Source organism: Ipomoea nil, unplaced genomic scaffold (assembly GCF_001879475.1).
Source record: "Ipomoea nil cultivar Tokyo-kokei standard unplaced genomic scaffold, Asagao_1.1 scaffold0482, whole genome shotgun sequence".
NCBI lineage: Eukaryota > Viridiplantae > Streptophyta > Magnoliopsida > Solanales > Convolvulaceae > Ipomoea > Ipomoea nil.
In genome coordinates this window covers 2,603,926-2,616,646 of record NW_017616910.1, presented here as the reverse complement: position 1 = coordinate 2,616,646, position 12,721 = coordinate 2,603,926, and the positions used below count along the sequence as shown (strand labels likewise).

At 38.6% G+C, this 12,721-nt stretch overlaps 2 protein-coding genes across 6 annotated transcripts; both read left to right on the top strand.

Moving 5' to 3' along the window:
* Positions 1–640: 640 nt before the first annotated feature.
* LOC109173642 lies at positions 641–10,336 on the top strand. Of its 4 annotated transcripts, none has more exons than XM_019322897.1 (12): positions 653–1,019; positions 1,583–3,889; positions 4,404–4,533; positions 4,668–4,753; positions 5,247–5,485; positions 5,802–5,888; positions 5,974–6,073; positions 6,239–6,449; positions 6,536–6,662; positions 7,147–7,207; positions 7,309–7,450; positions 10,248–10,336. In XM_019322897.1, the coding sequence occupies exons 1-11, from the start codon at positions 930–932 to the stop codon at positions 7,447–7,449; spliced, it is 3,579 nt and encodes a 1,192-aa protein (XP_019178442.1). In that variant the 5' UTR covers positions 653–929; the 3' UTR covers position 7,450; positions 10,248–10,336. The 4 variants fall into 4 exon arrangements, with proteins under 4 accessions (XP_019178444.1, XP_019178443.1, XP_019178442.1 ...); XM_019322896.1 differs by having other exon boundaries at positions 6,533–6,662; XM_019322898.1 differs by lacking the exons at positions 5,974–6,073; positions 6,239–6,449; positions 6,536–6,662 and having other exon boundaries at positions 643–1,019.
* Positions 9,512–11,422, top strand: LOC109173647 (probable protein phosphatase 2C 25). Of its 2 annotated transcripts, none has more exons than XM_019322908.1 (4): positions 9,512–10,010; positions 10,203–10,541; positions 10,624–10,760; positions 10,886–11,422. In XM_019322908.1, the coding sequence occupies exons 1-4, from the start codon at positions 9,543–9,545 to the stop codon at positions 11,088–11,090; spliced, it is 1,149 nt and encodes a 382-aa protein (XP_019178453.1). In that variant the 5' UTR covers positions 9,512–9,542; the 3' UTR covers positions 11,091–11,422. The 2 variants fall into 2 exon arrangements, with proteins under 2 accessions (XP_019178453.1, XP_019178452.1); XM_019322907.1 differs by having other exon boundaries at positions 10,624–10,803; positions 10,929–11,422.
* The last annotated feature ends 1,299 nt before the right edge of the window (positions 11,423–12,721 follow it).

Here is a 12,721-nt window from a genome sequence, read left to right as displayed (position 1 = left end):
GGTTCCTCTTTTGTCCAATGAAGACACGTTCACTACTTTCATTACTATTGTCCTAACTAATCGTTGTAATATCTTACCTATTACAATACAATATACGGTCTCCGCAATCTTACGACAACGTTCTATCCTCTTACCATTTGCGTTCCTAACCAGGTTTGATAATTCCGATCCACCCATCAATATATATATATATATATATATATATATATATATATATATATATTTTTTTTTTTTTTCAATAAAAATTAACATCCTAAATGCTTAAAGAGAGAGATGGTAACTTGTCCCTCCTATTCACATTTTTTTAAAAGCAAAACAATGAACATTCATTCATTACAAAAATCATCCTATAAAACATTACAAAGAAAGAGGGGAGAGTGGGTAGTCAACTCCTCGCAACCTGACTTATAAACAAACAATCAAAGTATGAGTTGTTCGATTCGCAGATCGCTTAACAAAAGAAAAAATCAACTGAATCTATCTTTGATATCACCCCTCCAATCCACATATGCATTCGATTGTTCTCTTTTGATTATTCACTTGGACAAGTGGGCACACGATTGATCTTCCTCGCTCTCGCATGCACGCAATCATTTCCATAGTCCATTATCCATACTATGGTCCAAGGAGTATTTACTTTTTGTGTCTTCAAAATATAGATACAGATTACACTTTACAGAGATAGAGAGAGAGTGAAAGCAACAGACTAAAAGAGAGACCCAACAGTTCAAGGCCGTGTTTTCGAGTGCGTTTCCTTGGAATCCAAGAATTTATTTTGAGCAAAATAAATCGAAATTGAAAAACAAAAAACAGAATTCCTAAATTCAATTTAATGTAGGACCGTGAAAGTCGTACAATACTAAATATATATCATGATTATCACTGGAAACTGAAACTTCAGAGCAAAGCCTAAACCTGAAGACTCTCCAATGGCGGCTGACTTTGAAGAACGCAACCGAAGAGGCAAACGCAAAAGGGATCAGACTCGTCCTAAACTCCTTTCTGGGGAGAAAGTTGAGGTATTCTTCAGTTCATTTATCTTTCTGGGTTAAAAAAAAATACGATCTTTATGTGTATTTACGCATGACATATATTCTTCCATATGCGATTTTGTTAATAAAGGGTGAATGGGTTTCAATTAAATGATTGAATTTTTTATTGGGCTATTGCTATTTCATGGTTAATCTTTCCTTGCATTGCTCCACTCTTGTGATTCTCAGTCTGAATGCGTAATGCTGAAATGGGAATTGGGGCCTTTGTGGTTCTGTGATTGCATGTGGGTTTTAGTGAATGTTCACTCAATTATGGGCATTGAATTTAATGGATTGAAGCATAGTTGGGAAATTAATCCATGATTTTCTTTTCTTGATTGTGGTTTACTGTTCATGCAACTGTAAATTTGTGTTTCAGTGAAGGAAGTAGAAATGCAGATGCCTTCAAAATCTTCTATTTGTAGCAATAGTTTGATGTAATGATTTGTATAGATACCTCTGATTGAATGGGTGGCATAAAAATTGTTCCTTTTTTTTGTGAATTTAATCTAAGATATTGCTTTTTGCTGAATGTTATGGAACTTGTGCAGGTGAGGTCTTTGGAAGAAGGGTTCCTGGGTTCATGGCATGCTGGTGAGGTGATTCGCTGTGAGAAATCGTTTCGTCATGTGCAATATGATCACATTCTATGTGATGATGAATCTGCTAGTTTGATTGAATTTGTGTGTGTCAGTCCCTTGATTGATGGTGTCAAATCTGCTCAACGGGAGCCAAATAACAGTCGTGGTGTGATAAGGCCTTTGCCACCTTCGATTGGTTTCACAAAATCTAGTCTTCGGTATGGACAATGTGTGGATTCTTTTATTGAGGATGCGTGGTGGGAAGGTGTGATTTTTGACCACGAAGATGGTTCTGAGGAGCGGAAGATTTTCTTTCCTGATCAGGGTGATGATATGATGGTCCGTGTTGGCAACTTGCGGATAACTCAAGACTGGGATGAGCTTACTGAAGAATGGAAGCCTCGAGATAACTGGGGTTTTCTTGAAATAATCGATGAAGTCAAGCAAGAGTGGCCCCTTTTTGTCTCAGTAAAGCAAATTTGGTATGAAGTGGGGGAGAAGAATGGAAAAAACGGCCAAAAGGAGTGGACGTTTTCTGTTACAGATTATTGGAGGAAATTGGTATCCCAAGTAATGCTTGAGAATTTAAAGTTCAGTGTCGATCAATTCTTAGGATTATTGAACTCCTCAGAACGCTTTGTACAGGAAGGACCGCTCTTGGAATTTTCTGAATCTGTTCTCAACGCCGTGCTGAAACCAGAAACATATATTAATGATTTGCTTGCCCTCGTACCCTTTACCAAATCTTCTAGCAAAGTAGAAGACGGTCATCATATTGTTGAAAACGAAGTGGTTCTAGACGGTCTTGTCCCGAGCATAGGAGAGGTTGAGGTCGGGTTTAGTGGTAAGAATGTGGATACCCAACTCATCCCGAGCCATGATGAAACGCAATCCTTGCCACTTCACACGCTTCCATTTTCATCTCATAGTGAAATTGGAGCACCCGGGAGTTCGGTGGATGATTATGGAGAAACATTTCCTTGTACGACTTCCAAGGTGCCGAGTGAGAAGCTCAAATCTTCTAGAAAGAGAAAGAGTACCGTGGAGTGGCTTCCCTTGGCTCTTGAAGCGGAGTTTTGCCCCGATGCAATTATTCAGTTCCAAAGAAAGTTCAAGCTGAGCCGTCGAAAAGCAGTCTTACATTCGAAAGTAAGGCAACATCTTTTATATCTGGGCTGGAAAATCGAGTGCGTAAAGGATAGTGAAATTACTAGGTTACGATATTTTTCACCTTCTGGGAAGTTATATATGTCACTTTCTCAAGCGTGTAATGAGTTTGAAACCGCATCAGAATCTCTTTCTATGGTTCCCGTGACAAGAAGGCAGGATGTCTCTCCCGATAGCTCACTCGATATTACATTGGGCAGCTCACCCGATGGGTTCACCTCATGCCCCCCGCCTTCCTTAGAAGTCGTCATTGATCCTGAATACTGCCCTCAAGCAGTGAATGATTATGTGTTGTGTCAAAAAGAAAATGCCATTCGCTCTAAAAAGGAAATAGCACGGCTCGCTTATGAAGCTAAGAAGCATCTAGTTTTTAGCGGATGGAAAGTCTTTAATTATTGGGGGCGAGGCAAGAATCAATTTCGTTATGTGTCTCCTACCAGAAAAGTATTTTATTCACTTCTAACATCTTGCAATTGGTATTTTGAAGAAAGTGCGTCCTGTCCTGATACTTTTCCCACAGAAAACGGGCAGAGGACCAGTCAATCGAGAACGAAGAGAAAGCTTTCTTTCCATGAATCTAGGGGTTCGATTGAAGAAGGAGAGGTTGCAGATACCAAATCTTCACCCCGTGTGCTAAGATCAAGTAAAAGAGCTAGGCAGGCCGCTCTTTCTTCCTCTCATCAGACACCTCGCACCATTTTATCTTGGTTGATCGACAATAATGTGGTTCTTCCTGAGACAATTGTGCGATATTGTGGAAGGAAAGATGACCCCCCATTGAAGGAGGGGAAAATAACTCGGGATGGAATCAAATGCAACTGCTGCCAGAACGTTTATAGCCTTAGCAACTTCGAAATCCATGCAGGAAGCACTAATCACCGGCCTTCGGCAAATATCTTTTTGGAAGATGGAAGATCGTTACTTCAGTGCCAGTTGGAGATGAAACACAAAAGTAGCGTGAAAAACTCAAAGACAGAACCCCGTATGGTGCAAGGGAGTCGACATCTTAACCAAAATGACCATATATGCTCTATCTGTCGCGATGGTGGTGATTTAATTCTATGTGATCGGTGCCCATCCTCATTTCATGCTAGTTGCCTTGGTATGAAGGTATCTCCTACTAATAATTGTTCTGTTGTTCAATTCTACTGCTTCTATACGAGTCATGTATTGTAATTAAAACAACAACTAAGAAAAGAAAAGGAAAGGGGCTACTAAAATTGATATTTAACTGCATTTTGTGCTTAATCAGGTGATTCAAAATGGAGACTGGTTCTGTATGAGTCCATTATATTGATAAAATAAGAGAGGGTTGGATTCAATCTTTTAGTGTGGTTTGGCCCATGTGCATTATAGCCCAGTTGAGTGACCCTAACCCAATCTTAGTTTATAACATGGTATCAGAGCCCTGTTTGTGTCTAGAGCTTTCGTTTCAGGGGAGGGTCCGGTCCAATTTCAAGTGGTCAACCACCCTTAGATTCAAAGGCCCTTTCATTTCAGGGGGAGGGTCGATTAGATTCAAAATGGCCCGGTTGTCCACCTGAGGGGAGTGTTAAGAGTCCCACATTGATAAAATAAGGTGCAACCTACTATTGATATTTAACTGCATTTCACGCTTAATCAGGTTATTCCGGATGGCGACTGGTTCTGCCCGTCATGCTGTTGTGGAATCTGTGGCCAGAGTGGGTTCGATAAAAGCAATGACCAATTCGCAGATAATAACATTCTCTGCTGTTATCAGTGCGGGCATCAATGTAAGTGCTGTCTCATCTACACGAATCTCAGGAATACACACATGTTGGCATGCACACACGCACATCTATTCTTGGATAATTGTACAGCCTTTTACCTGGTTTGATTTATCATTACGATGATGGCATTGTTGCAGATCATTATCGGTGCATTGGAGATGAGAGTTCAGAGCCGGACAATTATCCTAAAGGAAATTGGTTTTGCAATACAAGATGTGAACAGGTACATCACACATTTATGGCACCTTTTAGTTTTCAATTCCTACTCAACAATGTTGCAAAAATCGCGCCTAGGCGCCGATTAATCGGTGCCCGGCCGCCTCGAGCAATGCCGGAGTTGGCCTTCTACGCGGCCAGGCACCTAGGCGGCCTAGGCGCCACCTAGCTGGCCGAATATACACTGTGTGCCGTTTTTTTTTTAAGGGGTTATTCGCTCAAGACGACATCGTTTTGAGCGAATAGCCCTAAAAAGAAAATCACCTTACTAATTGTCTAATTCCTAAATCGTTTTTCCTCCGCCAAACTAATTCCACTCGTCCTCCAGTCCAAAGCCGTCATTTGTATACAATTTACAATTACAATTATAGGATTTATAGATGTTCTTTAGGTAATTAGGTTAATATTTAATATTTTAGTATCAAGTATTAGTGTATTATTGTACTAGCGGTTTTTGTCAACTTTGCCACTGAAATTATTGCCCCGTATATTCTCTGCAGATTTTTTTGGGACTTCGTCAGCTGTTGGGTAAACCAATTCCAGTGGGCACTGATAAGCTAACTTGGACATTGCTGAAAAATCCGAATGATTCTTATTACGGTGCCCCTGATGATGAGTCTATGGCAGAGAATTATGGCAAACTTAGCGTTGCTCTTAGCGTGATGCATGAGTGTTTTGAGCCCGTCAAAGAATCTCGAACCCGGAGGGATCTCATGAAAGACGTTATCTTTAGTAGATGGTGAGATTTTATGTATTTCAGAAATCTCCATATTCACTTCTTCTTCTTCTTTTTTTGGGAAGCTTTCTGCTTTCATTTAATATGACTTGTGATCCGTCTTTATTCGTGATTTAGAATTGAATAAGTTTGTTATTTATGGTAATGTCCATTGATTACTAGATTCATCATGCCATTTTGTCTTACAGGAAATTTTACTGTAACTTCTCTTTTACTCCTAAATTTCATCGCTAATTTAGACTTTCTTTCGGGCAGACGGGCACATACAGGTAATAGGAACTGTTTTGATTTGTTGGCTAATATTAAGTTCATATTGCAGGTCTGAATTGAACCGGCTAAATTTTCAAGGATTCTATACTGTGGTTTTGGAGAAAAACGATGAGCTGATTACTGTGGCTACTGTAAGGTACCTCGTAATTATAAAGTTAGGATAAATTGTGTCTCAATTTTGCGTTTCCTAAACACTGACCTGAAATACTTGCCATATTAAGGGTCCATGACGAGAAAGTCGCTGAAATACCTCTTGTTGCCACGAGGTTTCAATATCGACGACATGGGATGTGTAGAATTCTGATGAACGAGCTTGAGAAGGTACTTTAATGAGTTATTAATTGTTGATTCATTGAGCTATAAATTCACTAAGATGGTTGAGAATTTTTTCGTTTATGAACTCTTTTTGTACGAGAAGAACTTCCGAGTCCCTAAATTTTATTACGGTTGATTGGTTGCTTACGCCGTTTGCTACTTGTTTTCCAGCAACTTGTGGAATTAGGAGTAGAAAGGCTAGTTTTGCCGGCTGTTTCCAGTGCATTGGACACGTGGACCACATCGTTTGGTTTCAAAGAGATGAAAGATTCCGAGAGATTGAACTTCTTGAAATACACATTCCTTGATTTCCACGGCACAATCATGTGTCAAAAGTTGTTGACAAACGTCCCATCCATCGACTCGAGTGTATCAGCAGCAGGTAAACCGTATTCCGCCTTTCTGAAGAGAAGCTGAGATCTTTTCTATGGATTTAGATTCAACGTTTTAACGCCCTTAATGCAGAAGCAGATCAGCAGTCTTTCGACCATAACAATAACGGTAATGCTGACTTGGATGGGAATATCACAATCTCCGAGGTCTTCCAAGGCGAAGAACTTAACGGGAGCGAAACTGTCGACCAAGCATCGTTGGAGTATGTTCCTCCTCCCTTATGCTATTGTCACGTGAATCAGTTATGATAGTATTATAGAACTAAATGATTCGGTCGCTTCCATTTCATTGCAATAAAAATCATGATAATATAACTGTAACCAGCTTGGTTGACGTGAGTGGCCGTGCACTCTCGTCCTTTAAAAGAGGTCGGGAGTTCAAACTCCCTCTCGTATGGAAAAACCAATATGGCCAGCACTTTGCCCCTTAATTGGGCCGGCCCGGTGCGAACGGGTATTAGTCTGAGTATAATACAGGCTTAAAGGTGCCTCCTACAGTTAGGATCTGCTCAGGACACCTTGTGGTCTGACCAAAAAAATAATAATAATATAACTGTTATGACGGTCGACGACCTTGTAGTAAAAACGAGATAAGCTCTGAACGACCCGAGCCAGTTCATGGGTGCGTTGGGAGTATATTAAAACCAGAACCGATTATAACCGGATTGTCTGCTATGCTTTTCTCAGGCCAAGCGGAGGAGGATCTAGTGCCAACAACGACAGCGCCCCAGCTCCTCTAGTTCTCGAGGTACAATTTCTCTTCCTTAAACCCCACCACACTCTCATTCCTTTTACTACTATCATATCCTGTCTTCACAACTAAACGCCTTTTTGAATCTCTACACGCAGTTCAAATCAACGCTTCCTCTCTGCTCAGATAAAGCGACGTTGGATTACTCGGCCACAAGCGCTGAGCAGAAGGAAGACGAGACGTTCAAATGCTACCAGCGCAGGAGAACGCTGCAGCCTGTGGAAGCTAAGCTGGCGTAACAACTGATAAGAACCGGGAGTGTAGATTTGTTGTACATAGGTTTTTCCGAAAACATGAATCTGCTGACTGTTATGTTCTTGCATTTTGGTGTACAAAAAATCTGTCTTGAAGGATCAGATGTAGTGAAGCCTTGAAGGGGATTTTTGTTTTTGGGTGGTTTTAGCTTTTCAAGAAATGCTGCATATTTTCCCCTTTAATGCATCATCATCAATAAGATTAATGTTTTTCTCACTAGGTATTAGTCTCTACTGAGTTATCTGTAATTTACATATCTATTATCTTGTCGGACCGAGATATGAGGACCTTATCGGATCGAGATATGAGGGTGTGGGACGAGAAAATTTCGTCTTTGTGAACAAGGTTAATGTTTTTTCCATTATATTATACTCAGTCAATAGTGTATATATGACGTCATTTGATTTTCTTTTCGGAGAAATTAATGAAGGTGGGTCTGACGAGAGATCAGAACGGTCAATGGCGCTAGCCAATGAAATCTGACCACGTGCCCCCATTGGTGAGGAACCAATGGCATCCAACCACGTACCCTCATGGGCAAACCAATGTTATTAAACCACGTGCCCTCATTGGTCAATAACCAATGGCGTCCAAACACGCGTCCTCGTAGTCAAACCAATGGCACCCAACCACGTACCCCTCATTGGCTAAGGGCCAATGGCAGCCGACCACGCTGCAACGGCTACTTTTTTGCATATTTGAGTCTGACTGCACGCCACGTGTCGGCATGTTACGCTCAGAAAACTACCACTTCATTTTTTTTTTTTTTTTTGAAAATACAACTACCACTTCTATATCTTTAAAAAAAAAAAAAAAAAAAACTACCACTTCTATAAGTCAACAGATCATTCTAGAAGCCTTTTCATCCGTTTTAAACAGCGTGTTTGACAAAATCTGCAACATAAAATTTGACAATTTTTTCTCAAAAACAAGACATTTTTTACAAGTTATATGATATTTATATAAAAAATATTTTTTTTTTTAAAAAAAAAAAAGAAAAGAAAAAACTCTATTACATTCGCTATAGTCGAATATTAAGATGTTTGAATTTGATTTTGAGTTTTTGACTCATAATCATTGAAAAAATACTATTTGTACTCTTAAATTTTATTCTCAATTTTTACTTCCTCTTACAAATCTTGGACTAAGACTACTTTTTCTGGACCCACAAGATGAAAATGTCCTATTCATGCTTACCCAGAAATATAATTGATAGAGTAGAATTTGGAAGTCTCCATAGTAGAACTCATAATCCCTAACTACAATTATTTCTACTATTAGTCATTTGACTTTGAATTTTTTAACAATTTGTTTTATGAAACTAGCATGTGCATTCTACGATAGAAAAATCACGTGTCTTAATATTTTAGCCTTATTAAGTAATTATGAACAATGAACATATAGGTTTCAAATGGTATTTAATTGAAAAACTAGTTGAAAAGACTAACTATCAGTGAAATGCATTCAAAATTGAAGGGGCAAAAGGGGAAACAATTCCTTAGTTTACCTACACATTTTATGTATATGGTTCAATTAATGATGTTTAACTGAAGTTATTTTTAATTTAGTTTTCATAATGTTGAGTTTAATATTAGTATATAAAATTTAAATATTTCAAAATTATATTAAAAATACTATTAAATTAAAAAATATTAAAGAAAATAAACAAAAGAACAATAGTTAGTTTGAATAATGTATGGTAAAAATGACATATAAAATGAGATAAAAAAATAATTTTTTTTAAATGATAAAAAAAAATTACAAGATGCGTATATAGTAAACGTCGTTCTTATATAGCGGTCTCGACTAAAAAAATATTGATAAAAATTGGTAAAGTAAATTACATTTTGAGACAATGTTAGATTAGGGTGCACAAATTTATGGTCAAAAGCATTGCGAAAAAATCTCTTCTTAAAACACGGGGAAGGCGAGATTGTGGGGCCCATTTTGACCATTTTGACTATTACCTAGAAAGCCTACCCCACTTTCCCTTCCTGTATATAAAGCCCGTTCTGTTTTCCCTTCCAAATCTCCATAAATCAGAAAACCTAAAAATCAAAATTTGAACGTTAGAGAAATGATGTCTTGTACCGTTGCGATTTCCAGTTCTCCGGTCTTCTCTCCCTCTAGGGTTTCCGTCTCTTCTTCTCTTCCATGCAAGGCGGCCGCCGGATCTTCCTCGTCGCCGGACACCCTATCCCGGATCCATTCCCCGTCGGGAGCAGCTTCCTCCTCTTCTTCGCCGTCTTCACCGCTACGGATTCTCCGGCTCCACAAACCGCCGCCCAGCGGCTTAAACCGAGCTTCTTCCGAGTGTTCCGCGTCCACTTCTCCGACTGTTTTGAAGCGGAAGCGGCCGGCGAGATTGGACATTCCAATTGTGTCGATGGGATTCGGGAATGTTCCGCCGACTCCCGCGGCTATGGAGAGCGTGGTGGAGTTTGAGAGCGATGAGTTTTCGGTGTGTTGTAAGCGCGGAAGAAGAGGATTTGCTATGGAAGATCGGTACTCGGCTAAGGTGAACCTTCACCACGATTCCAAACAGGTATCCTCTAGTTTATATTCAAGTTTCAATCTTAGATTCTCAAGCTTTTTGAAATTATGAATTTGGTTGTTTTGTGCTCTGTTACCAAAAATATTAGATTTTTTAGGGACTTTTAATTAATGTATAGATGAACTGGAGATTAAAATTAGCGAGTACTGCATCATAAAGCAATAAAGGAATCTGCTATTTCAGGCTGTTTTTGGTGTATTTGATGGGCATGGAGGAGCAAAAGCTGCAGAGTTTGCAGCAGAGAATTTGGATATGAATATTGTTGATGAGGTTGAGAAGAGGGGGGATGACAACACTGAGGAGGCTGTGAAGTGGGGATATTTGAACACAGATTCCGAGTTTCTCAAGCAAGATCTTCGAGGCGGGGCTTGCTGTGTCACAGCCCTGATCAGGAAAGGCAATCTAGTGGTATCGAATGCTGGTGATTGTCGGGCTGTTGTGAGTAGAGGAGGGGTTGCTGAGCCACTGACATCCGATCACCGCCCTTCGAGGACTGATGAAAAGGGTAGAATTGAGGCCTCGGTAAGCTCGTTTTCTTGAACTGGTTGTGTGATGATACTATATCTGAATAGCGCCTGACCGACCTGTTTGTGCTTTGATATAGGGTGGCTATGTGGATTATTGCCATGGCGTTTGGCGAATCCAGGGATCCCTGGCAGTGTCCAGAAGTATTGGAGATTGTTATCTTAAACAATGGGTTATAGCAGAACCTGAAACCAGAATTCTTCCCCTTACTCATGAACTCGAATTCTTGATCCTTGCATCCGATGGCTTATGGGATAAGGTGATTGATCTCGAACTTGATCTTTCAAACAGAAAATCTATGATCTTGAACTTGATCTATCTCCCAGAACATCTATGGATATTGGGATTAAACTAAACCAACAAACGTGCTCGTCTGCTCTGCAGGTTAGTAATCAGGAAGCTGTAGATGCTGTTCGTCCGTTATGCACAGACTCAGAGAAGCCCCAACTGCTGTCAGCCTGCAGGAAGCTCGTCGATCTCTCAGTCTCACGAGGCTCTTTTGACGATGTGAGTGTGATGCTAGTTCAACTGCGAAAGTTTCAATGATATGATCTTTGCATATAGGCTTACAGAGAGAGAAGGAAGTATAATTCTTTCGCCGCTAACTGACCAGAGACGGCCTTCATTTCTCCAATGATCTCACGCCACCGGAGATGACCATGGATGATGGATGTGTAGAACATATTCAACGCTCTAGGCGCCTGACCTTTTGGTTTCTAATTTATCATTTTTGCTAGAAATTCTGTGTTGTAAATTGTATAACATCCATTGTAATTCTTTTTAGTTTAAATATATTACTTTTTTTTTTATAAAAAGAAAGTAATATAGTTTAACTAAATCACACCAGACTTACTATTTATCTACTCTGTATTTGTTAATTCTTTCTGCAATGGATCTTACCGATTTTCATGAATCAGAGGCTAAGTCCAAGACGGCAGTTGTTAGTTACAGTTAGTCCATCGTCTTCTTCCATTGACTTCTTCGAACGAATCGAAGAAGACTGCGAAACATAACTGTGCATACGAAAACTATTGCTTGAAGTCTTCAAACAAAATTAATTATTAACTTTTTTCTCTAGTTTTAGAAGTAAGTTGTTTTAAAATTTCAGAAAATTAAATTATTAATTAATTTACATTTACAATTTCAATAAAAAAAAATTAATGAAACGGCAAATTTAATTTTAAAATCAATAAATAATAGTGACTTAAAAATTTGAAAAATTAAAGTTAAACAATTATTCTTAAAAAAAATTACATAGTACGAAATACAATGATGACTTTGTCATCCGAGGTACAAAGAGGAAATTTATCGGATGTTGTCATGTTGACTAGAGGAGACTGGACTCTTTCTGATGTTGACTTGGCTAAGTATAATTATAATAATGTATAATTACTCTATCATGTATAATTAAATGTTGTCATATAGAGGACTCGAGTCAGTAAAACAGTTAGATTGGTAATTACAAAGTTTCAACTTCAATCTCAAGAGCTACTTTGTACCATTCTTAGTTTGAGTTGGTAAGGTATGAATAATTTAGACTGATTTAATTTCTTGTCGGCTAAAATTACAAGGCAGACTTTATCAAGAATGTACATTCGGATAGTGATGGTAGATTTTTCCGTAAATAATATATGTTGTTACGTAGAATTATATTAAGTCAAAATAGGTGTTCTCCTATTAAAAAGAAAAAGAAAAGTTGGGTTCATTCAAATTGGTGTTCGTTTAGGCTGCGGGATGGTCCATAATAGATTTTGGGAAATTGGGCTACTATGAATTTCAAGAGAGATTGTTGTAGACTTGAAGTTTATATGAAAAATTTCAAATTTAATTTCTAGGAAAAATAATAGGAAAAATGGCATTTTTTCCCCCTGTGTTATATGCTTATAACACTTTTTCCCCCTGAGTTATTCATGCATTCATATTTGCCCCCTCAATTATTATAGAAGTGACGGTTTTTCCCCCTGATAATATTAAATGGACATTTCTACCCTTAAAACAAATATTTTATTTATTTTTCTTCTTCACCAAATTATTGCTTATACGTAGGGATGACCACGGTTCGGTTCGAACTGAACCAAACATTATAGCAATCAAATAAAAAAATTTCGGTTATGATTCATAACATAACCCAATATTTGGGTTTCCGTTTATTAAAATCGTGAACTGGAAAAAAAATG